At 42.4% G+C, this 24,832-nt stretch overlaps 1 protein-coding gene, 2 long non-coding RNA genes and 1 pseudogene across 7 annotated transcripts; 1 reads left to right on the top strand and 3 right to left on the bottom strand.

Moving 5' to 3' along the window:
* The first annotated feature begins 4,417 nt into the window (after nucleotides 1-4,417).
* LOC117856329 (uncharacterized) lies at nucleotides 4,418-5,993 on the top strand. The gene has a single exon (XM_034738718.2). The coding sequence runs from the start codon at nucleotides 4,925-4,927 to the stop codon at nucleotides 5,660-5,662; it is 738 nt and encodes a 245-aa protein (XP_034594609.1). The 5' UTR covers nucleotides 4,418-4,924; the 3' UTR covers nucleotides 5,663-5,993.
* A 5,389-nt stretch (nucleotides 5,994-11,382) lies between these two features.
* LOC117856961 (uncharacterized) lies at nucleotides 11,383-17,247 on the bottom strand. 5 transcript variants are annotated; one of them, XR_004640688.2, is made up of 3 exons: nucleotides 16,728-17,247; nucleotides 14,241-15,251; nucleotides 11,383-14,153 (listed from the first exon to the last, which is right to left on the bottom strand). It is a non-coding gene; the product is annotated as an uncharacterized lncRNA (long non-coding RNA). The 5 variants fall into 5 exon arrangements; XR_011898115.1 differs by lacking the exon at nucleotides 16,728-17,247 and having other exon boundaries at nucleotides 14,241-14,331; nucleotides 14,981-15,700; XR_004640689.2 differs by lacking the exon at nucleotides 16,728-17,247 and having other exon boundaries at nucleotides 11,383-11,705; nucleotides 11,812-14,153; nucleotides 14,241-15,697.
* Nucleotides 17,248-17,967: 720 nt separating this feature from the next.
* LOC117859084 (uncharacterized) lies at nucleotides 17,968-18,779 on the bottom strand. The gene is made up of 2 exons (XR_004641095.2): nucleotides 18,682-18,779; nucleotides 17,968-18,554 (listed from the first exon to the last, which is right to left on the bottom strand). It is a non-coding gene; the product is annotated as an uncharacterized lncRNA (long non-coding RNA).
* Nucleotides 18,780-21,360: 2,581 nt separating this feature from the next.
* LOC117856328 (uncharacterized) lies at nucleotides 21,361-22,412 on the bottom strand (annotated as a pseudogene).
* Between the last annotated feature and the right edge of the window lie 2,420 nt (nucleotides 22,413-24,832).

Below are 24,832 nucleotides of genomic sequence, written 5' to 3'. Positions count from 1 at the left end.
TCTGAATTTAATTCCAATGTACATCTAAACAAATCCTATTCGAATTTGCCTATATGTTAAGGCTTTTGTTGTTGATCCATATTTGGAATTTACATTTTGAAATGTCATAGCATGTATATGTTTCATACATTATATAAAAAATAAGTTATAATTTTAATGTTTGAATACAAAAATTCTTTAGTGACTTCATATATGAAATTTTCTGATGCATTAAAGTATTTTTTTAAAGTATTTTTCTAACATTGGAGATCATGACTTTTAGCATCTCACAAAACTTGAACTTTTTTTTCCTCAAACACGCAGGAGAGCTGCGTATCATTATATTAAGTAGAATAAAGGAGGGATTTTAGAGCCCCATACAACACCACACACACTCATACCCTTTTACTTTATACATAATCTCTCTCACCCTTGTTAAATGCATGACCCCGGGACCTGTAACTAGGAACTCACACATTGGCTAGCTTTAGAGTGAGGAGATGGGATATTCCTTGAGCTCCGGTCAAACTCCAAAGTTGCAGTTCATCTCTTACTGAAGCCAGGACCTCATTTAGACTCGGTTGAATCCCATCCAACACACAACGGTTATGATGATTCCATATACACCAAGCTCCCAAAATGATGACAGAATTGAGACCTTTTCTAGCCTGACCATCAATTCCAATGTTTGTGCTTGCCCACCATTTATCAAAGAAGTTATTCTCTGGCTGGGGAGAGATCTCCTGCAAGCCAATCTTCAGGAGAATATTGTACCACACTTGCTGACTGAAAAAGACAAATCTCAATTTTGGGTAGATTGAAATAGTTTGGTGGAGTTAGTTTAGCCAAAATTTTGTTCGGAGGGTCAAACGGACAAAAATGGATTTTTCGGGGTAGTAAAATAGACTTTTTTCCAATATATGAAAAAAATACTTGTTTGATAATAATGGCTTAATTCATTTACTTTATTTTTAGTTGCCTCATTGTATTTGTGCCTGCTCAATCATTTTATTAAACATTTTCCATATTGATACTAGTTATCATGCATGAAGCAGGATGAGTGGGCACTGGAAGGATAGACTTGTGTTGGCATCCAGGCCAAAGAGATCCACACCGCGTGCTGCAAGAGTTAAAAATGGATTGGCTTCAGCAAATCAGTAGACTAATGATGAAAAGAATAACTCAATCAAGGAATGAGTGGTGACAAACTTGCGGTGGAATGGACTATGATGCATTAGCTCAGGAAACTGCAGCTAACTTGGTAAACTCTGAACTTATTTGCTATCACGAACACGTTGAATATGCAGAATATAGACCTACTTAAGTGTGCACAGGAAAAGGAGTACAAGCACAAAAATGAATGTACAAAATCAGCATGCTCCTAAAGACACTGTAATTAGGAGTCATGTTCATGCGAGTTCTATACCAAAACGCAAAACAGTGATTGCTCCGAACATTTTTCCCAAATAGAACTTTGCCTTTAGAGCCAACTTTGTGAATACCATATTAAGTGAGACTGATAGAATTGTTTGTCCAGTTTTTTTTTCATTGTTTCCATATATCTGTCACAGCAAATGGAAACCAACCGCTGATTTCTCTTAAAGGAAGGAACATCAACATCTTGTTAAAGAAAAAGGAATAATTTAAAGCAGAAAGGAAACCATAGAGGTACCCTGTGTTTTTATTGGCCGTAGAATAAATATAGTACTACAATTTATATCCAAAATGTCATCTGTGAACTAAGGTGTTGTGGTATAACTTTGATTCACTTGTAAGAGTAAATGCACACCACAGTGTGGGATAATGCAATTTAGATAACGGTGAAGTGGTGAGATGCTATATTAGCCTGTAAATATGTTTACACTGTCTGCTTTTGTATTCATGCAAGTTACAACTGAATCTGAGGTTGGGTTCTCAAGGGAGCAAGTAGCGTGACTAAGTTGGTCGGGACGATGGTGCTGAACAGGTTAGTAGTAATGTGCCTGCTGTTCATGTGAAAGCCAGGAAAAGCTGTAAATTTTGAATTATGAGCAAGCTGGTGGAGAGTTTGATTTGCAATTTTGTTTGGCTTAACAGAAATCAATTGTAGAAATCAATGAGTGGATTAACTCTTCTATGGAGTATTTGTCATTTTTTGGTTATTGTTGTTAGGCACTTCTTGCTGTGGAGATCAAATTTACCTGATCTTGTTTTTTTGAGAAAAAAGTTGTGCAGCATGTGTTTGTCTCCTTGCATATAAACAGATAGATCTGAATATTGATGTTTTGCCGTTAGTTTAAGTGCTACTTCTTGTTTTTGGTCGTTACTACAATACAAGGTTTAGGAACCGCTGTGTTTGTTAGCTAAAAAATTACTTTCGTAGCCGAAGACACTATTTCTAAACTTGCAATGGGACTAAATAAAATTAGGTCATATTAGTTGTGATTGTCAGTACTTACTCTTTAGCTATTCCATAATTAAATATATTCTAATTTCTATAGGGAAACACTTGTGGAAGAGATCATGGAAATGAATATGATGTGAAATATACTATGGCCATGAAGATGATGAGACGAGTATTAGGGCAATGATTGTTATGACCTTGGGTGATGAGCAAATGATATACTGTCCCTTGTGTACCCATTATGCAACAAATAAAGGGGGTGTTTGGTTTGAGAAACCCATTCTAGATGAGGTGGGCCATCATGAGTCCATTCCTCAAATTTGGTGGAATGAACCCATTTCAGCTTTTAAGGAATATAAGGTAATGGTGGATCAACTCATTTCATTTCGGAAACCAAACAAAAAAGTTAAGTGTGCGGTTCTGCAGTTTGGTGGACAGTTTGTCTTATACTATGTAATATTATTTTGCAACTTCTGTGACTTTGTCTACTTTTATGGCACTAGTTGAATTTGGATGAACTTTGCAATATTGAAGTGGCTACTAGAACTGTCCATTGTGCAATATTTGTCTTTGGTCCATTGAACTGCCACGTGACGCGCTGCAATCGCCAACCGGTAGATAAGACGGTCGCATACTACAGAAGCGAATTGTTTCAAACTACTCTTGCATACTACTCACTTTGAAACATGATCCACAAATGGTCATGATGCTGCACACTAAATTGGAGGAAACACTCCAAGGCGTTGTAGGTGGTTCTAGCACAAAATGTTGAAGGAACAGCTTCAATGTGCTAGTAGAGAATGCCTTGAGGGCAGTTTGAATCCATAGGCAACAAGAGCTTAATCTAAAGCTCCAATGCTGGTACAAACAGATAGATATAGCACAAGTATTGGAGAAACCTCTCCAATGCGCTAATAGGTAGAAACAACACAAAGTGTGGAAGGAACTACTTTAGCGTGCTGAGCTAGATATCGTTCTAGAGACAACGATAGACCAAAAGGTCAAATCCGAATCCACGGATAGCAAGAGCTTAATCCAAAGCCCTTAGGTACAAGATCTATAGGTAGAGCAACATGTTCTATTAACATCTTACAAACTTGAGGCTTCTCTATTTATAGGCTCATGGTCTTACACAATTCACACATAATTAATAGACACTACTCGTTTCATCTTGCAAAGAGTGTCTTTTTATTTAAGTCCTAAGTCAAATCATCTTATGTTTGATCAAGTTTATATAAAAATATATCAATACTTTTGATGTCTCATTAGATTTGTTATGAAATATATTTTCATAGCATACCTATTTAGTGTTATAAATATTAATACTCTTCATTATAAACTTGGTCAAATTTAAAACAGTTTGACTTAGGACAAACCTAAAAGGACACTCGGAACGGAGGGAGTAGATAACAACTCATATATGACAACTAGGTAACAACTCATGCATAGCTCATAGACAACTAAGCTTTCAAGATATTTCACGATCACACTAGTGTAGTAGTAGTAAAAACCGAAATTTGCAACTAATTTTTGAAGTGTCTAGAGATGAGTATCTTTTCATAGTAGAAGAGTGGGACTTGTCTTCTAACTCTTTGATAGCAAAATTCAGTTTGAATTTTAGTATATTTTAATATTCATGAACCATTTGATTATATCTTACATGGTTTCTCGTTGCGGAGACGTTATGGATTAGCGCCCCTAGCTTTCCCACTACGAATCACCATTTCTTGCTCTCCTTTGGCTGATTGGCTTCTCACTTCAGGATTTTGCCATGTTTCCATCTCCCTATCTCTACCATCTCTTTTTTTTTCCCGAAAAATCTCTCTCTACCATCTCTCTTCCATATGAACGTAAAAAAAGAACGAGAAGTACAAAAAATTATAGTTAAACAGGTTATAGATTCGACCAATTCGTGCGACACAAAAGAAAGTACGTCAAAGAAGACCAAGAAGGAATGAAAAAAAATAAACAAAATGCGTGACGTCATTGGCTGCTGTCCTCATATCCTAACCGTCAGATGCCCCACACGTGGCTGAGAAAACCGTTCCCTCTGCTCCGCCCTTTGCGTCTCTCTGCTTCTCCCCCAACCCCCTCTTCCAATACCGCCGTCTGCTCCGCCCTTTGCGTCTCTCTGCTTCTCCCCCAACCCCCTCTTCCAATACCGCCGCCGTCCGCTGTGCTCCGTAGCCGGCGACCGTCGCCTTCGCTGCGCTCCACGAGCATCCCCTGCTAGCAGCGGTGAGAAAGCTCGGGTTTTTAGAGTTGGAACCGAGATCCCGAGTTGATGATGGTCGATTTCTCAAAATTTGGGGATTTCTTAGGTTCGGAAGATCAAATTTCGAGTTAAATGTTGAAATTTTCTGGTTCGAAGTTCCAGTTTCGGATTTGGAGAGGTTGAATTCAGCTTCAGGTTGATCGGAGACAAGCCATCTATGCTCCTCCCGATCTGAATCCGAAAGCAGCGCTGCCGACTGCTTGAACTGTACGCAACATGTGTTTCCCCGGCCGTTGGGAGACTGAAGCCGCCGCCAGATAAAAAGGGAAGACCTCCGACCCGCCTCCATGGTGGTGGCGACCAGGGTGTTGGTCCCCGACCGTACCTGGACTACGAGGCTGGATCGCCGCGAGCCGCCGCCGTGCGAGGGGTCGTCGTCCGTGCGCGTCCGCCTCTTCCTGTCGCGGGAGTACTCGTCGCGCCGGCTCGCCGGCGGTGGCCACGCCAGGACCGACCACCGCGACAAGTGCGCCGGGAACGGCGACCAGATCTTCTACGTGTACGACCCGGCCCTCTTCCTCTCCTACGAGGCGACGCGGCGCGCCGTGCACGGCATGCTGGCGTCCATGCCCCTGCTGCGGGGGGTCGACATCTCCACGGACAACTGGGCCTCCTGCTCCGCCCTGGACGCGGCCGCCACGTCCATGCGCGACCGGGCTCGGAAGGACGACGACGCGGGGCTCGGCGGCGGCCGCTACCACTTCTCCCTGGAGCTGGCGATGGAGGTCACCCTCGTGTACATCGAGCCCAAGGCGGTGGTGCGCGCTTGCGCCGAGACCGTCATGCAGGTCGCCGAGCCGGCCTCCGCCGACCACCAGTGCACCATATGCATGGACGGCTTCGACAACATCGGCGCCGGGCCGACGGCCCCCGTGAACCTGCCCTGCTCCCATCCCTTCCACACCCACTGCATCACCGTGTGGCTCTTCAAAGGCCACAGCTGCCCGGTGTGCCGCCATGACCTCAGAGGCCTCGTGTCGGCGCCATGGGCATCACAGGCGCGCAAGCTTGGACTGAAGTACTGAAGTAGCTAGCCGATTTCTTTCTTCTTGCTCTGTTGCGGGCCTTGCGACTGCAACTATAGAATAGATCATCCTCAGAAAATCATGCATCGTCTCGATAGGTAGTTGTCCATAATTCCTTCCACTACTTACCTTTGCTGCCTCGAGTCTGTTGGAACAGGGCAACGTCGCCTCCGTCGATCTCCCTCCATCTGATCAAGTCCCAGATATGTCCTACAATGTGACATTGTTGCTCATCTCATATGAACAAATTAAATGCGTATTATTACTAAAAGAATGTAATGGTTGGGCAATCAGGAAATGCAGAGTATATATATACACCTATAGTTGGTCACTGGCGACGTGTAGAGGAAAAGCTCTGTCAACTTTGCTGAATACCGCCCCAAACACAGAGCCTCCAAATGGTACAAAATCCTCAGCAGCACACTCTTGTCCCACTGCATTTGTTTTGTGTTAGTTAGCCACTAGACCCTGACCCGTACTCCTACTACTAATTCTGAGAGACATAAGTAATAGAAATTAAACAAAAAATTATGACGTATATATAATAATAATAATAAATGGTCAACCCCGCATGTATACCTTAAGTTAGTATTTTCTTCCTTAACAATATGATAAATAATTAATTTACAATCATAAATTGGTGTATTTGATATTTTTAATAATGAAATATGTTGGTAATTTAGATACAAATTTATGGGTTAGTTTAGTTTACATGTTACAATGGTACAGGTGGGTAATTTAGATGAATATTAGAGGATTGCTTTAGTTTATTTTTCATAATGGCAAATGTAGGTAATTTAGATATATATTTAGCAAATCCCTTTAGACTATTTTCATAATGATAATGGCGAGTAACTTTTTAGAAAACATAATAGATTCTATGACTATTATTATCTATAAGATTTATTGTTGGATATTTATGATTTTTTTGAGAATTTCTAAAACTAATCTTTTTTTTCTAGCGCACCTAGTGAGAATTAGGTGGAGGCTTTTTTTGAGCCTCCAATTAGTAATAGTAAGATTCCTTTGGTGAATAGAATTTCAAATAGCTCGCTTCTAAGCAAACAAAAAATAACTTTTCGTTAGTGTTTTTGTTAAGGTCTTGTTTAGTTAGCTAAATTGGGAGATGCAAAATTACTGTGCCAGAACTGTAGCACACTGTAGTGTTTCGTTTGTATTTGTGAATTATTGTCCAAATATTGACTAATTAGGCTTAAAAGATTCGTCTCGCAAAGTACAACAAAACTGTGCAATTAGTTTTTTAATTTCGTCTACATTTAGTACTCCATGCATGTACCGCAAGTTTAATGTGATGGGAAATCTTCTTTTTGCATAGTGTCAAAGTTGGGAGTTGGGGTAACTAAACATGGCCTAAATGGTAGGATGCATCTTGCATTGCGTCCAAAGCAGTTAAACTTTTTCTTTCAAATCGCAGGTTATAACCTGTGTACCCAGGTACAGAATACCTGTGTACCCGAGCCCCCTCCCACGCCGCGCGCCTCTCCCCCTCCGGCCCTTTCCTCGCGCGCGCAGATATCTAGTGGTGGAGCGCTCGTCTCAGGTTCGATTCCTCAAAACTGCAACTGATTTTTTTTTTTCAATTTTAACCTGCATCCACGCCCGCATGTTGCCTGGTGGGCCTGATGATGCTTCATGCGCTGACCATTGGACAACAATATGTGAGTGGCCCATTCAGGCCTATTTGCTTGTTCGAAACCTTGAGTTTGCTCTCCTTAAAAAAATGACGTGCACGCGCATAAAAATAGATTATGGGATCTAGTATCATGTTTTTTTTTCTGGTGGCAAGTAATGACATGTAGACGCAATTGTTTGCGTCAATCTAGTGTGAAAGTAGTATTTTTTGTATCCTAAAGGAATAACACGTGGATGCAAATAGTAGTGTGCTAACAAAAAAAAACTATAGGAACCTAGATTCAATGTAGTAGCATCACAGATAATTATGCATTTGCAAATAGGAACCTGGATTCAGCATCACGCTTCCAGACACAAGTAATACAATTGTACAACAGTTATAACACCTAGTGATCATTACAAGGAGTGAAAAGAGCCATTAGGTCTTGTACATGCAATCGCTGCACTGGAATACTGGATAGACTTCCCTGAGGAATGATAAGCATTTGACCATGGATCACAGAGTTATCACTGTTGCAAGGCTAGAATGCCACACACAAAAAAATCCCACCCCTTACGAATAAAAAACAAATAAAAAGATTGGAGAGGTCCATTGCTCATCTAGGGTTATAAGATGGTCCCGGTGCTCAACACCTGCACAAAGGATGCTCCAAAGGTTGTTTTTTTGGGTTGGAGCCAGCAGAGGTTGGGGAATTCACGTTACAATGTTGGCCTTCTGCTCGCTGCCTACAGCTTGTCAGTAAGAATGGGCTCGGCAGCAGGACCCATCCTGTCGTCACTGGAAAAACAGCAACTCACAACGCAGGGGCTAAATATATTAACTCATATCAGGTGATCAAACCAAGCATGCACCTAGCAGCAAATTTGGATTGACAAATCAGATCAGAATCTCTTGGATGAAATGAATGCATATCAGCCAGTAGGAAGCATGCAAATCTGAACATTTACATCACTGAATGAAAACAAGTCGCGTATCTGAATTTTGAACAGGAACTCATCTAGACATATTCACAAATAAAACTCATTAATTCATTTATAAGAGAAAAAGGGAAATTAATAAAGCTCTAGTTATCTGAACAGGAATCCCTAAACCAAGAAATAAACATCTAGTTCTTATCTGAGGAACCAGCATCCCTCCTCCAACAAACTGTGGTTAGTCCACTTTGGTTTGCAAAATAATCTGTCTTCAACGTGAGCCCTAGGGGTTCAGGGGTCTTCTTAGTCCACTTTCCACCTGTTAAAGAAAAGAGTCAGAACAATGTCTGAAAAAGTGAAAATACGTGCCTGAGCAAATAAAACTGCATCCGTAAATAAAGGCAACAAGAGCAATCTAGTTTTACAGTGTAATTCAAATCCAAAATTCTAAAAAAAGTATTGAAGAGGGTAATCCATGTAGTATCATAGAAGTAGCACAAAAGGTTGAAATTTTAAATTTTTTAAATGCGTATAAAAACTGCACCTGCTTTGTTGCCCTACAGAAATGCATGCAATTAATAATCCGTATTCTTCACTTCAACTAATATGTGCAGCTCCAACTGCAGTCAGCCAAAAGTGCCTAAGGTGTCTAGTGTTAATGCAAATTTGCCTTTGCCACTAAGCTGGCCCCTGTTCGTCATTATGCCATTCAAATTTCAGTCATTTCCTTTTTACGAGTAAGTCCGTGTTCCCATAAGAGCTGGGTACTAGTCTGGAGACGGACCATCACCTAGCGGGGCTAAGCATCCACCTAGGGGAATACATTGTCATTCTTCCATTATGCAATAATTTGTTTTACTGTCACTGTCAGTTTGACTGAAGAAAAGCATGCAAAATTTGATCATTACGAGTATAACCAAGATACCCTCCATAATTGACAAAAGAACCACCCAATGTATTGTTTCTGTTCATAACTAATGGATGTTTTCTAGAAGTTCAAAATAGTCTTATGCCACCTTGACAGACTTCAGCCGAAAATGGTGAAAAAATGCTGAAATCAAAAAGGAGCAAATAAAGGAAGTGTAGCAAAAGGAAAATGGGCAAAATTTTAGAGGCGGAATGGACAACTGGTTCACCCTCAGCAGTAAAAACGCAATCCTCTATTTGTCACTGTGAGCAGCATAAAATATGACCATTCTCATGAAAGTCTCAGCCAATGGGCAGGTACCATATAGCAGATGGCTTGAAACTCAGAGAGCACGTGATTCATATTGGATTAGCGAGCAGTGGCTCACTGCGGAGTGTTGCTTATTTTTCCAAACAGACTTACAAAGAATACTAAGATGACAGATAGGTAATCACAAACATTGATGAGCCAAAGAAAAGAAACACACCTATATCCACACTTTATATATGTCAAGGCAGAAATTAGCACTGGATATCAATAAACTATTGAAACAATTCATTAGAACATCAAAGAATCAGGGACCCATAGCAATAAGACATTAGCATCATAGGTTACTTTGTACATTAAGTTCTCATACGTACTACCATACTGATTTATTAAGAATTCAAGATTAGCTTCCAAATTTTTTGCAGAACCTAATGAATTCATAGACTCAACTCAACCTTAAATTTATATAATAGGTTCCTAACACGGATATATAGACATCGTCTCAGAACGAACGGATTCTTTTGTACTTCCAATTATCAGGCATCAATTACATCATTAGTCAGAAGAGATCTACAAGAGAAAGATTTAAGTCGTGGAGATTGTCCCGCCGATGTTGAACCACTGTCATTACTACCACTTTGTTTATCACCCTGCAAACGGAAAGGTATTTGTAAATTAACAAACTCCAAACTTGCAAATATAGCAATGTTGACAAGAGTTGCATCATTGATTAATGCCTGAAAAGAGTGTTGTACCCTAGACGATACATTTGCCACATTTGTTACAGAAGACTATAAAACATTCTCATGAAAAATGCCTCAACAATACTTTTGCCCCCATTTGTTCCAGAAGACCATTTGCAACTGAGGGAGTGGAAACTAACAACCTCAGCCTTGGCTGATGTAACATGAAAACATTCAAATTTGGCATTATGCTTGTACTGACTATCAAAAGTCAATGAAAACCTTGGTGGCAATGAGAATACTGCAATGCGTACCTGCCCTCACGGGTCTAGAAGGGGAGCGCACAGCCGCTCGCCTGGAGGACGGAGCCCCCGCCTCGATTTGGTTGTCAGGTCGGCAAATCCAGTTCGCCCTCACGCCCACGACGAGGATCCGGCCGGGAGGTGCCCCAGTTGTCCGTCGTAAGGGGAAGGAGACCGTAGCCGTCGTCACGTGGAGGGGGATGGCGCCGACGACCGTCACCGGCCGACCAGCAGCAGCGGCAGGAGATGGTGAGTGGCGGCGGCGGATGGCGAGAACGGAAGGGGAAACGGGAAACTGAAACCGACGAATGCAAATGCCCCACGTTAGGCTAAAAAATTGTAAAACAAATCGGGGGAGGCAGGTGAAACAAAAACCGGCGATGCGAGCTCCGCGCCGATGGGCTCCGGACCAGCCCTATTCCGTATCCAGGGTATTATATATTATATAGTATAGTTATTTATATATAAGGTGAGTATACTCCGTAACCGGGGTTACAGAATAGGTTATTCAATAACCAGGCCATCCATCCGTCCAATCAAGCTCATCCGGCCCACGTCCAGGAGGTGAGCGAGTTTTTGTCGGCGTAGCGAGCCGAGCGTCATTAATGGGACGGCGTAGTCCGAGGAGGACCGGCCAAGCGCGCCATCATCATTACGGCAGCGTCAACGCTTGATTAGGGCATATCGACGCTTGATTCATTAATTGCTTGCATGGCCGAGACGCGCCGTTTGCATGTGCACGTTTGACATAACGACGCCATCAATTTACCGGATTACATGTGCACGTTTGACACAATGACGCCATCAATTTACCGGAATGGTGCCATCGAGTTACCACATAGGCGTTTTCCAATATGGCGTAATCAAGTTACTATATATATGCTGAGTTTTCTAGAATCTAAAATATTACAAAAATGCATCATCAATTTACCACGGGCTTTTACCAGAATGCTGTGATCAAGTCCCTGTAAAAAATGCTGTGATCAAGTCCTGTAAAATGATTCCCAATTTACTAGAATCCAATATAGTAGAATTACCACAATGGGGTAATCTGTATAGTCGATTGTTACGGTAAAACATTAACAGAGGGATATGGCATATATGAACTACGACTTGCTTGAAGTACTGTACAATAATTTAGAAAACATTACACACATATATGTGTACATCAGAATTAGAGAATCAATTGGAGCTTCTCTCGTTCAGTTGCATCAAGGCCAGATGCTGAACTCAGAATTAATCAACCATGCCTATTAGCTGCTCTTAAGTGAGCGCATCTTGCCCATAACTTGCCACAAGGCCTCATCACCTGAAAACTTCATAACAAGGAGAATAGTAAACAAATATATTCATTTCATATCTGTAACAAGTGTTTAGATGATTGAGAGCAAATATGCATGCAGATTAGGCATACATCAATACCTGGGCAGATAAATTGCAAAAATATGAAGAATCATGCAGCGCATAATGAATTGACAGCAGCCGAGTAGAAGGAAACTAACTTGCAAGCACTAACACATAGGGATATTTGGTCCTCTATTCTGCAACTGAAAACAGAGCAGCTGAAAGATCTTAATACTGAATATACTATACTACAACTGAAAACCAGAGCAGCTAGAAAAGCAAACAATGCTAATTATACCCATAAAAATTCTCATACACTACTACCATTTTGTATGGTCTTGTGTCTTGGATTTGTGGAAAACCAAATTTACAATAACTAAATAGCATGAAACAACACATCTACTATAATATCTTTGCAGTTATTGGAAGCTATGGCGGATATCTTTTTGTTAATAGGGATCGCAAGCTCCTTACTACAGGACTGCTGAACAAATCATTTTTCAATCTGCAAGGGTGAAAAATCAAAACTGTTACTTTGAAAAAAGTGAGGACATTGATAAGACAGCCATGCTTGTTTGAATTTACCACAATGACATCATCAATTTACTAGAATGGTTAGGTTAATGGCTTGGCAAATTTTACGAGAATGGCATCATTAATTAACCACAAGGTCATTTACTGAAAACAGAGGAGCTGCAAGACTAATGTTGTAGTAGTCCAAGAAACTACTATGGTTAATTTACCACATAATTGATCAGCCAATTACAGTAACACAACAATGGCAGACCTAATTTTCTGACTATGATTTGACAAAGGAAGTTCTTGACAACTAATGAACATGAGTCCATGAAACTACTACAACATTCAGTTCCAACTTACTAGTGAAATCCACATAAGTCGAATGGTAGTAAAGTATTTGGTTAATTTACCGCTGTGCAGGGTTGGAGGGCTAGTAAATTACGAGAATTATTTACTATGAACCCTGATAATTTACTATAACAGCGATAAATCATCCAAAAAATTATTTGTACCTAAAACCTATGCAGCCAGCTGGTAAATGGTGTTCATAGAAAGAGAGGTCTAACTTGCTAAAAATAACGTGGTGACCAGAATGGTGCTCATCATTTTTTAGCCACAGTGGCTACACTAATTGAAAACTGAGAAGTATAATAGAAGTTAATAAGGACACAAGCACATATGTACGGCATAATTCATGGGTCAAAATTGCAGTAACACAATGTTGATTGAAATAATTTTTTAACTACGATTAATGAGAAAAAACATTATGATAAGTTATTAACAGGAAACCATGAATTTGCCATAACATTGACAAGGTTCCATCGTAATTCAAAAAAATAGTTTTGTGCTACATAAGACCCAGATTTTAGATAAATCAAACACTACTCTAAAACCTGGTGAAATAGGCATACTTAAAAAATAGTAAATTATATGGTGATTTTACCGCTACCAAGGGTCAACGAAGCTGCTAATCTAGAGGTAATCTGCTTCTAATCCAAAGGGAATCTGATCTTAGTAAAGTGGATTTTTTGGGTGGCTCACCACGCACCATGGAAAAGCGCTAAAAAATTGGACGAACAGTGAGCAAATAAGGTCACGAGCACCAATGAACCACATATGTAGTAACACAACAAAATTGAACATAACTTACTGACAGTGATTTATGAGAAACCCACTTCCTGATAAGTAATTAACATAAACCTACGAATTTACTATAACATCGACCAAGTTCCAACATTTCACAAATTTAGTAGTAATTCAATCACAACTCCAATGTATTTAGTAGTAATGTATTTAGTAATATAATTCAAAAACTAGTAAATGATATGGTTAATTTACCACATAATTGATCAGTCAAAATTACAGTAGCACAACAATTGTAGACGTAATTTTCTGACTATGATTTGCGATAAAGATAGTAAAGTATTTGGTTCCAACAATATTAAAAGTTTACTAGTGAAATCCACATAAGTCGAAAGGTAGTAAAGTATTTGGTTAATTTACCACAGTGCAGGGTCAATGGAGGCCTAGTAAATTACGAGAATTATTTACTATGAAGCCTAATAATTTACTATAAGAGTGATAAATCATCCAAAAAATTATTTGTAACTGCTATGTCAAAACCAAGCCTAGTTGCAACCATTCTGTAACTTATATTCAGCCTAGACCATTGGAGAAAAGAACAGCTATCTATTATCATGATGAGAGAAATTAACAACTGTCATAAAACGTAACAGGAAATATATGAAACTGTCAAACAGCTCCTCTTCTGTCTGCTGGTCACCTTCACCGGCACTACCTTTGTCAACTTCCATACCAGTTTCTTCAACAATAAACTCCATTGTCTCCTTTCCAATAAGTTCAAGCACTTCCATACCTCTTGCTGTAAATGACTTCCCTGTCTGCGATTATTGAACTTTAGTATTAAAATGATATTCATATCATATATATGATATGAAGAAGCAACACAATTACTGAGTCCTAGTTACCTCTAAAATGGTCGGTGCTATAACAGATGCTTTTGCAGGTAGTTCTCCTTGCTGAATGGTTTCAGCAAGGCTTGAAGCTAAGTTCTCCAATCTAGGAAAATATCAGAGATAAATACACAGAGCAAACATGTTACTTCTCCAAGCAAAGGAGAGACACTTGCAGGTTTATTCTTACTGAAGACATTGTTGATATTCCAGCATTAATGATGTGTCAGGAACGTTAACATGATAGTTGATGCTTGAACTGAGAAAACATGCAGATGCAAAGTTACTAGATTCAACACAGTAGCATATATATGATGGAAAGACTGATTTCAGAATCCCATCGCTAGTTTATACATAAAAGCAGCTATGCAATATCACAAATATACATGTACACAGGCAACTGAATACCCACATATTCATTTGTCAACCAGTAACTTGTAATGTGTAAATTCATTTGTCAACCAGTATCTGGAAATGAAGAGCATCATAATACCAGCAGCGTTTCACTTATATAAGATGTAACTGACAAGATCCACAATTTCGTCAGCAGAATAGACTGGATGGAGGAAGCAATCCTAGGCAACTGTTTCATGTAATATAGATGAAGTAACATGTAGTTTGTCTCTAATCACTGAACTAAAATGTTTCTGTTAAATTCATACACGCACATTGCAAACAGAAATTCACCAACCATTATCACTTGCATTGCCAGGATACAGCAGCAATATTGAGAGGGTAGCAACGCAGGTACTTGCCTGGCCCAGGATTGAGTCCTCACTGGCCTTCTCCAGCTTGTCCACAGCCGCCTTGCGTCTCTCCTCCTCCTCCCCCCTCCGGTTCCTTCTCCTTATCCCTTCGCGGGATTCCTTGTCCTGAAGCAATGGACGCGAGAGGGAGGCAAACCGACGCGAGAGGGAGCTATCGGCAAAAGGCACGGAGGATGCCGCATCTGGATCTTCTCCGGTCACGCATCCTCGGATTCGATGGCGACAGCGGCAGCGGCACCTAGAGATTCATGGTTGCAGTCTTGCAGACGAACGGGAAAGGGGCGTCAATTCCTACCACGCAACCAGGGGCGGATCTGGGCCCCGGGCTGCCCGGGCTGCAGCCCGGGGCGAGGCCCAAGAGCAGTGGAAAACTTCTTCATAAAAATAGTATAAAAAAGCATTTTGGCCCATTAGCCCACCCCGAAGAGAAGTCAGCCCAGGCGGCAGGCGCCAGGCGGCCCAACAACTCCCCGTTGCTAGGCGGCCCAACAACTCCCCGTTGCTAGGCGGCCCAACAACTCCCCGTTGCCCTAGCAGTTCCGGCCGGCCCATGTGGCCATGTGAGCATGCGCGGTGGCCTGCTGATGTGAGCATGCGCCTGCTCCTGCCCGGCTGCCCGAGTGCCCGATTCGCCTGCTCGCCACCGCGCCCGGCAGTGCCCGCCGCCCGGCCGCCCGCCCATCTTGCCGTCGTCCGCGGCCCCGCGCGCCGCCTCCCCCGCGGCCCCGGCGCCCCGCGCGCCGCCAGCCGCGGCCCCGCGCCGCCGCGCCCCCGCCAGCCACCCGCGGCTGCGCCGCCGCCGGCCGGCCGCGAGTCGCGCCCTTCGCCGGCCGCCCGCGCGCCGCGCCCCCGCCGGTCGCCCGACGCGGCGACGCCCGCGGCCCCGCGCGACCGCACCTTCGCCGGCCGCCCGCGCGCGGCGCTCCGCCGCGGCGCCGCCCGCGGCCCCGCGCGGCCGGGCCCCCGCCGGCCGCCAGTGCGCCGCCCGCAGCCCCACACGGCCGCGCGCCCGCTGGTCACCCGACGCCCGCGGCCCCGCGCGGCCGCGCCTTCGCCGGCCGCCCGCGCGTGGCGCGCCGCCACGACGCCAGCCGGCAGCCGCGGCCCCGCGCGGCCGGGCCCCCGCCGGCCGCCGGCCGCCAGTGCGCCGCCCGCGCCCCCGCCGGTAGGCCGGCGGCCGCGCAGCGCGCCCACGCCCGACGGCCGGCCCTGTTCTGCTCACCTATTGTCTATTGAATTTGTTCCCCTGCTCCGGTATGCAATTTTTTTTTAAATTGCTATTTCTATGCAAAGTAATGATAGTGAATATTTCATTTCATTGATTTGAGCAGGAAGTATTTGAGTCTTAGTTTGCAAATTGCAATTGCAACATTTCATAATCACAACTTAGAATGGAGAAATACTATGCTAAAAAGAGTAGTGCCGAAAGTGTAGAGAGCCGGGTTGAGCAAAAAAGACCACGGATTGAACTTGATATGAGAGATATAGTTGCTGATCCAGGAGAAAGGAAGCGAATTGATGATTTTCATCATGACATTAGGGATGAGGCAAGGAGAGCATATCTACAAATATATTATATCTAATAATGTATGGCTAGTAAAATTTTAAGCCTTATATTAGTTAGCCCGGGGCGGAGCCCGTTTCTGGATCCGCCACTGCACGCAACCAGATCGAATGAAAAAAAATAGAATGAGAAGGATTAGGTGAGGACGGTACGGCCTGGTTGGGGTCTCACCGTGGCCTGCCATTGGGGATCCGACGCCATCACCGGCTAGCCGCTCCAGGTGAGTTCGCCGACTCGGGAGTACGCTACCATCGTGGAGAGAAAGGGCCGTCAGCGGGTTCCTGCAAGGCCACAATGCCATCGCCGGGTTGTCGCCAGGCCACCACCGGGCCGCCGAGGCTCTCACCGATGGGAGCCGCCGCCGGCGCCGCACTTGGAGATCCATGGTCGCAGAAACGCGGGTGGAGTTCAGATTCCGCATCGTCGACTCGTCGTGGCAGACCGAGTCACCGTGGAAGCTGTCGGTCGGAGGGTGGGGAAGGGGCAACGGACGGTACCGGATCTGCACGCTGCACCGCCGTCGCGGGGGAGCGGCACCTGGTTTGCGATAGAGGGGGAAGCGCGAGGAGAAACGGGATATTCGGCGTTGGAAGGAAACGGGAGCAATTTTTGGATGGCTGAGCCGAGCCGTCGTGCAAGGCTCGGAGCCGGCTGGGACGGTGTAGGCTGCCGCCCCGAGTGCCGATTGGTCCGGCCACAGAATTAGTTATCTGTGACTAGCCATGGAGAAATTATATAGTATATATATCCTCCGCTATTCGGTACCCAGGGTACCGAATAACTATTCCGTACCCAAGCCATTCCCGCGAGCCCGCGAGCGAGCGCCCCTCCACCACGCACCGTTCCGTCTCGCGGCATCCGTTTTTCTGCCGCGTTCTCTCGCGGCATCCGTTTTTCTGCTGCAAGCCGTTCCGTATCTGGCGTCCGTTTCCGTTTTTTTGCGCTGGTCCTTTTTTTCTGCGAGATCCGCGCGCGCGCACGTTCGGCTCATGGCGTTGCCCAACGACATGAGGAAGGACTGGCTGCTCATGGAGATCGGCAACCAGTGAAGAAGAGCGAGGCTTGCTATGCCTGCCCTGTCTGCTCTGCAGGGCAAGTATCTGACAGCAATTGCCGGGACAAGTATCGTCAGCCCAATAATGCTATGTGCTTAATTAACTAGTAGTAAGTTGTACGTTATGGTAATTTAGTTTCTGTTTTGGGTGTTGTAATGTAAACTCCTTCCAGGGCTGTGCTTTCTGCATGTATGCCGAAGGAACCTGCTCGCCTGTTCGTATTACAGCTTGAGTCTTTCAGACACCCAACGCAACGAATGCAAATTTCCAGCCACAACACCTGGAATCAAACTTCCAGCTATTTCTGGACAACAATTCAGGATCACAATCAGCCACTAATGAACTTGACCACGACATGATGCAAAGGGTCCAAATTTTTCCACAGGCCGCAGCGCACAACAAACATCTTCACTAGCTTGTGGAAGAGCAAAGAAATCAATAAAATGTTCCCCGTCCAAAAATGAATTACAATCGGCAACGCTGTGACACCGTAAACTCTGTTCTCCCACCATCCTAATTACTTTTTCTTGTGACTAACAACAACCCATGCTCGGTCAGGACCCAGTCAAAGAGTTCTTTGGTCTCCATCATTCAGTTCTTCGTCTCATACTCAAATAACATCTGATTGTACCTGAGATTAACAGCCAGGGCTCAACTTTGGATCAAAATTGTACACCGCAACTTATAAACCAAACTTTTTGTGGTGCTGTGCATCTTGAAAAAATCTAAAGGAACAACTTCCGAGTAGAATTCAGCAGTTTAGGGTAAGTTCAAGTCAATGAATTGTAAACAATGAAAATGCACTTACTCGCTAACGGCAGCACAAAAGATTACAGCATTAACACCTTTCAAAAGATGAATCCACTTCCTTCTCTCATTTCTTTGGCCTCCTACATCGTACAACCTATAGACCTCTCCACCTCTTTTGCTCTCTCCTAGAGGGCTGTAGGAAATTAAAAACTTACTAATTAGAAGATTAAAGCTATCTGTTACTCGATAATACCAATTTAGTTCGACATCCGGACAGAGTATAACAAAAGAAATATGCAAATACCATGTCAGCAGCTTACCTAAACTGAGTTTCTACCACACCATTCGTCCGTACTCTTGCATGAAGCACGTCCTCTTGCAAAGAACCAGCCCAGATAAGTACAATAGATAAAGTGCAAACCCTTAAGACCTATTATCAAATAACCATGTACAGAAACCAAAATAATATGATGGAACATTCACGTAAAAGGAAATTAAAACAAAAGATAAGTTTTTCTATACACCTTGAGGATGACTTGACCAGAACAAGATGATTCCATGGTATCTACTTTAGAGGCTGCTTCACAATGCACCACTATAATGATTCAACAAATAAAAACAATTTAACCATTTTTTTTTTGCTTAGGAGAAGGGAACGTCATTACAAAAGCTGAAACATAGTCTGGGTAATGTAGCCAACTAGCCATGCTTATGTTTTGGAAGTTGCTAACTCCTAAGGTCTTCAAAAGAAAGGGGATATCTATATATCTTACATTTGACCCCAGCCTCTAATGCAATTCGGCAACCTCAAACACAATCAAAAGGAAATAGTATACTAATATCAAAAAACCTGTAAATAAGGCTGACAAGATTTAAATTGGGCATAATTGCATACCTTTGTTGGTACATAATCTACTTCAGCTAATCAGTCCAAATAGCTCATGAAGTACTGTGCACAGTCAGGGACTTGCAGAATACTTCCGCGTGAATAAGTTTCCTACAAATGCTTTTCTCAGTAATCAAGATTTCTGTTCAACGGTCTATAAAATTTCTTTAAATAAAGTAGCAATATTTTTCACCTGAATGGCTGGATCTTGCCATAATTTCCTTACATCCTGTACAAGTTCTTTGTTCAGCAATAGGTAATCCAATTTTGCACCAATTTCTGACAGTTTCTCCCCAATCTCTTGAAGTTGGGATAAAGTTACAGTATAAATAAACAAAACATTTTGCTAGTTCAACAAGGTGGATGATGAGAAGCTTCTATGAGCTAGCAAAGGCATAGCAAGGCTTTGCCAATAGTTGTAGCAGTCAAGTCACTACCACCCCTGCCTAAAGTAGTAACAGCACATGATTTACATCCCTGAAATTTATGTGCACCATTATGAATCCAAACAAAGTAAACTTGACACCCTGAACTCCAGCAGATTCCAACCTTATATGTTCATCCAATGCTTGCTCCTGGAGATTAAGGAGGCGTTTGGTTGGGGCTCAGGTAACGCAAAGGGAACGTAATCAGATCACAGCTGGTTTTGTGGTGTAATCACTGATTACGTCCTTTGTTTGGTTTGATGCGATAATGGTAATGGATTACGTTACAGCTGTTTGGTTCACTACTCAGGTATCACAAGGTAGTTTGCAAATTTACTCCTCTAACTGATAGCTAGCTCAATGCTCAACCCACAGAGAGCAAGCTCATTCGATTTTCTGCAACTACTGAACATCAACATGGAACAGATTGAACTACAACCATCCAGGAGCAGTTCGAACCATGTTCAAACGGCAGATAGTTCAAAGTTCATCCAAGCAAAATAAAAGTTCAACATCTAGATTACATAACAGGTTCAACATCCAGGCTAAATAGAAGTTCAACATCCAAGCTAAATAATTGACTGACTCCCTATGAACTTATTGTTCACCTCCATCTCACACATTGTGCAGTAGATGACTCCCTATGGACTTGTTGTTCACCTCCATCTCACACAGGATAGTTTAATCATATAGACTCGGAAAGATGCAAGCTCCCTATCTTGATCCACCTTCTATCCTATTCCTTCTCTCTTCCTCTTTAAAAGAAAAAATAGAACAAGTAATGAGCTATCAGTGAATAGAAAGAAAAATAGACAATGATTTGACAAAGATTTGCTGCACAATAGATAAGGAATCCACATATCCAATTAAAAAACATAATTGATTTGCTGCACAAATTCTAGGAAAACAAGCATCTAATGTATGGCAGTAAATAAACACAAATTCTGAAAATTAGTTACACAAATTCTTTCTTGGTTCAGGATGAGCGCCTACACAATTTTTCTGAGATCCTTTATAAACTTTACAAATGGCTTCATTAATATAGGATGGCCACTTGGTACTTTCTGGCCACATTCAAAAAAATGATTTTGTTTATATAAATGCTTTATTCGAAATAAGCATAAAAACACAACTTCTTTTATAATATTCAGGGATGCTATTACGAGGAGCATAAGTTTTAGGCTTCGAGGACAGCAGTGCCCCTCCAACTGCATACTGATACCGCTAAAATGAAAGGGGACTGAGGTGACTGGGATATCATCAGTATCAGATATACTAGCAGCTATGTTCATGAGCTTCTATGTGGTGAAACAAGCTAGAGATGACCAAGGTATAGGAGCTTTTTTTCACAGAACAGTAGGACCATTTTCACGAGATTCAACTGCCTGATCTTAACTGAATGGCAAACATAAGCAATACCAGTATGCAACCAACAAAAGATCTTGCACTTCCATCTTACATTCTCTAAAAGAGTAACAATTCTAAGTACACCAATCTAGCGGTACTAAAAAGTTCAATGAACGAATTTAATTTGCCAATGCCATCCTCCTGCTCTACAAAACCAAAAAACTCAAGCAGATTGAAGCTGCAAAGGAGAGTTTAAAAATAGCCAACACTAGCAGAATACTACACAAATTAGCATCTGATGTATGGCAGTAAATAAACAGTTGAAACAAAATAGCATAGTGTCACATACCAAGCATGTTTAGGATAAATTCTCTCCTCAGTGTCTCATCCAACGTTAACAGCATGCTCATTTGATCTGGAATTCTCACAAACACACTAGCAGCTTTGACTTGTTCGCTCCCTGTGAACCCAAGCTTGCGCAGCTCTGTTGTAGCCTTTTCTCTTAACTTCTGCTGATGATCCTCTTTAGAATTTTTCTCTTGAACAGTGACCTCACGTTCCATCACTGCTGTCATTTTCCCAATATTTGTAGACACACCCTTTAGATCACCTTGAACTTCATGTAACATGTCCAAAATAGGGTCACTTGATGTTGCAGATACATGATCCTTTCCCTTCTTGTCTGTCTTCCGCCTCTTCAAGCTTGATGAAGCTGAGTCAGTAGAGCGTCTAGGGATTTCTCTAGACATCCTATCCTCCTCCTCCTCTTGATGGTTACCACCTTCAACTACAAGTTCTTTCTCTATATTTTCAACTGCTTTGCTAAGCCCTTCTGCGCCTTCACCAATAGCTATGTCACTCCCATATACGGCAGCCAATGAATCATAATAAGGGAAAGCAACACCATATAGGCCCTTCGCTTCAGGATGATACTGCAAAGGAATGCAGTAGTGTTTCTCAACCTTGGCAATCGACACAGAATGTTGCATTGCAAGTTGAAATGAAATACCTACATTGAAGTAAAGTTTAGACATACCTTACAATGTGCTTCATATTGTGTTTTTTCACACTAAAGCATCTTTCTATTATCATCCCAGTTGAAGCCACTTTTGTTAAGCATTACCTCCAGTGCCCCGAACTTTGTTCTAAAGTGCCTTACTCTTGACTCAATGTGGGGAACAGCAGATATTCCACAGTTAGGTAACTTTTCAGCCAGATGAGTCTCAAGCACTGAACAATATCCATTCTTAAAGCCTCCCTCGCCCTTCCACCTTGGGTCCAAAGATATCTCATACAAGGCTTTAACCAATTCATCATCCTCGGCAACAGTCCACTTCCTTTTATTCTTTCCCCTGCCACGGATTGTTGTTGTTGAGCTCTCAGATAAATCCATAGCTGCACAAAAGGATAACATGTTAGAAGGGATTGTAAAACAAATCTACAAGTAAACTGAAAATAAAAACAGAAGCTTTAAACTTAGTAAACAGAAACAAAAAAGCAAACCTCAATGAGAAACAGAAGCCCTATAATTATTATACAACCCTTGAGCGAGAACATCTCGATAATTAGTCCACTCATTAGATGTCAACACACACGTGATAAATTCTGGTTCACTCATTTCCCCCTTTGTAATTTCCCCTGATGATTCCCCTGATGAGTCATCCTCCTCCATTTCCATTGGATCAACAGACATTCTTTGCAAAATTAAATTGTGCAAAAGGGCACAAGCCATTATTATTCGGCATTGAGTCTTTATAGGAAAATACGATGGTGATCTCAAAATTCCCCATCGACCCTTAAGCCTTCCAAAACACCTCTCAATGATATTTCTTGCTCTAGCATGCCTCATATTAAAATATTCCTCCGCACTGTGTGGTGGATTTTGTGCAGTCCAACCACCCAAGTGATACCTTTGACCTCGGTATGGAGCTAGAAATCCATTTGCATTTGCATAACCAGCATCAACAAGGTAGTAACACCCTTGAAGAACACGCAACCAATTTAGCCTTGAAATAGCATCTCGAAGCACACGCCCATCATGTGCTGAGCCCTCCCATCCAGGTAATATATATATGAATTGCATGTTACGAGCACAAACACCGAGAACATTTGTCACAATGTCTCCTTTTCTTGACCTATATCTTCCTTTCAGCCTAGTTGGAACTGTTGCCTTGATATGAGTTCCATCTAAAGCGCCCAAACAATTCTAGAAATAAAAGACACAACAAATAAAAGAAGGTCACAAAACTACTTTAATTAGGATTTTTTCTTAAAACTAAAAACTATTTGATAAGTCATTTACCTTAAAATATTTCCATTTACCATCCGTGCTATTCTCCGGTATAGGTTCAGGGGCCTTAAGTAGCAAGTGGTGCAACTTTAAAACAGCTACAAGACATAAGTTGAACTGTCTACTAACTGTCTCACCACTTCGAAAGAAAAATTCTTTTATTGTTGAATTCTTCAAATGATGGGATAGTGTGTATAGGAATTGAGCCACTATCTCCTCTAGAGACATATTCCGTGTTGCTTTCAACCCACCAACATCACTAAGCATTTCACACAAAGTGTAAAATGTTCTCCTGTCCATCCGAAGCTGGCTGATACAAGCAGCATCACTATTACGAATAAGGTTGCTCAACCGCACATTCCTTTGTTCTATGTTTTTTATCCTTTGTTCAATTTTTAAACATCTCCTTTTATATGCCATTGCAAGGAGTGACCACATATAGTAGTAAATAACAATGATGGAAGTCATCATATTTCTAAGGGCCATGTTCCTTCTTCAGGTTCTTGTGGATAAAGGAAGGCGAGCCATATTGCTGTACACAACAAGTCCAGAGTAAGCAACACATCTATGTACACCTATAAATGGCTCCAGATAAGTGAATACAAATAGCTGTTGTCCTTAATGCTTTTTTTCCAAAGTCCAAACGATATACAATACAATAATCTGGGTTGAAAGAATGTTTTAGGAAGGTTCATTCCACAGGTGTAAGTACACTGTATTATTTAAAATCATAAAATACTGGATCAAAGAAATGATAAGCGAACAAGAAAAACATAAACCAGATTACTATGCATGCACTTATACTAGTAGTTCACCAATAAGAGCTAGGTCAATCCCTAAATAGATTTGAAGAGTTCAGTGCACTGGTGACAAGGCCTACTACTACCAGCTGCAGACAAAGAAATTTTAAAGAACTGATAATATGATCTCATCAAACCCAAGACAAAATGCAACACAACAAGAACAGGAAATAAGCCTCGACTGTTGAACTACAACATGCTCAAATCCAGTGCATTGCACTGCAGAGTGAGCTCATGAATGAAGTCAAACCACACTAATGCCTACTTCATGACCAATACTTCAGTTTTTTCTAGCTTTAGTCGCCGGCGGCCATGGCCCGTCTTGTTGAACTCGCCGCGTGCGCCAGCGAAGGTGGGCGGACAGAAAGCCTGAAATTGCACCCTAATCTCGAAGGAGAATGAGTGGATTCGTTCATAGGAAGCAGAAGAGGCTGCAGGTAAGATATCTTGCACGAAAAAAAAAATTGAAAATTTGATTAGGGATGGAGGCATGCAGTTGGGACTAACCTGGAGCGCCGTTCGTGTAGGTGGATGTGCTTGGGACACAGAGGTCGACATCTGGGGAAGCTCCAGCTGCACATCGAGTGCAGAAAGGGGGCACCGTCGTGCCGAGCTGGATCCGCCCACCCAGATCGTCGTCCCCGTCACTCACCCCCATGGGTCCGTAGTCTGTTCCGTCGTCTACCTGGGTGAGCTCTTCGGGCCACCATTCGCGCCGCCTGA

This window comes from Setaria viridis, chromosome 5, assembly GCF_005286985.2.
Source record: "Setaria viridis chromosome 5, Setaria_viridis_v4.0, whole genome shotgun sequence".
NCBI lineage: Eukaryota > Viridiplantae > Streptophyta > Magnoliopsida > Poales > Poaceae > Setaria > Setaria viridis.
This window is presented reverse-complemented; position numbering and strand designations above follow the sequence as displayed.

Excerpts from the sequence above, each read along its gene's own strand:
- LOC117856329 (XM_034738718.2), top strand. The coding sequence starts at position 4,925 with ATGGTGGTGGCGACCAGGGTGTTGGTCCCCGACCGTACCTGGACTACG.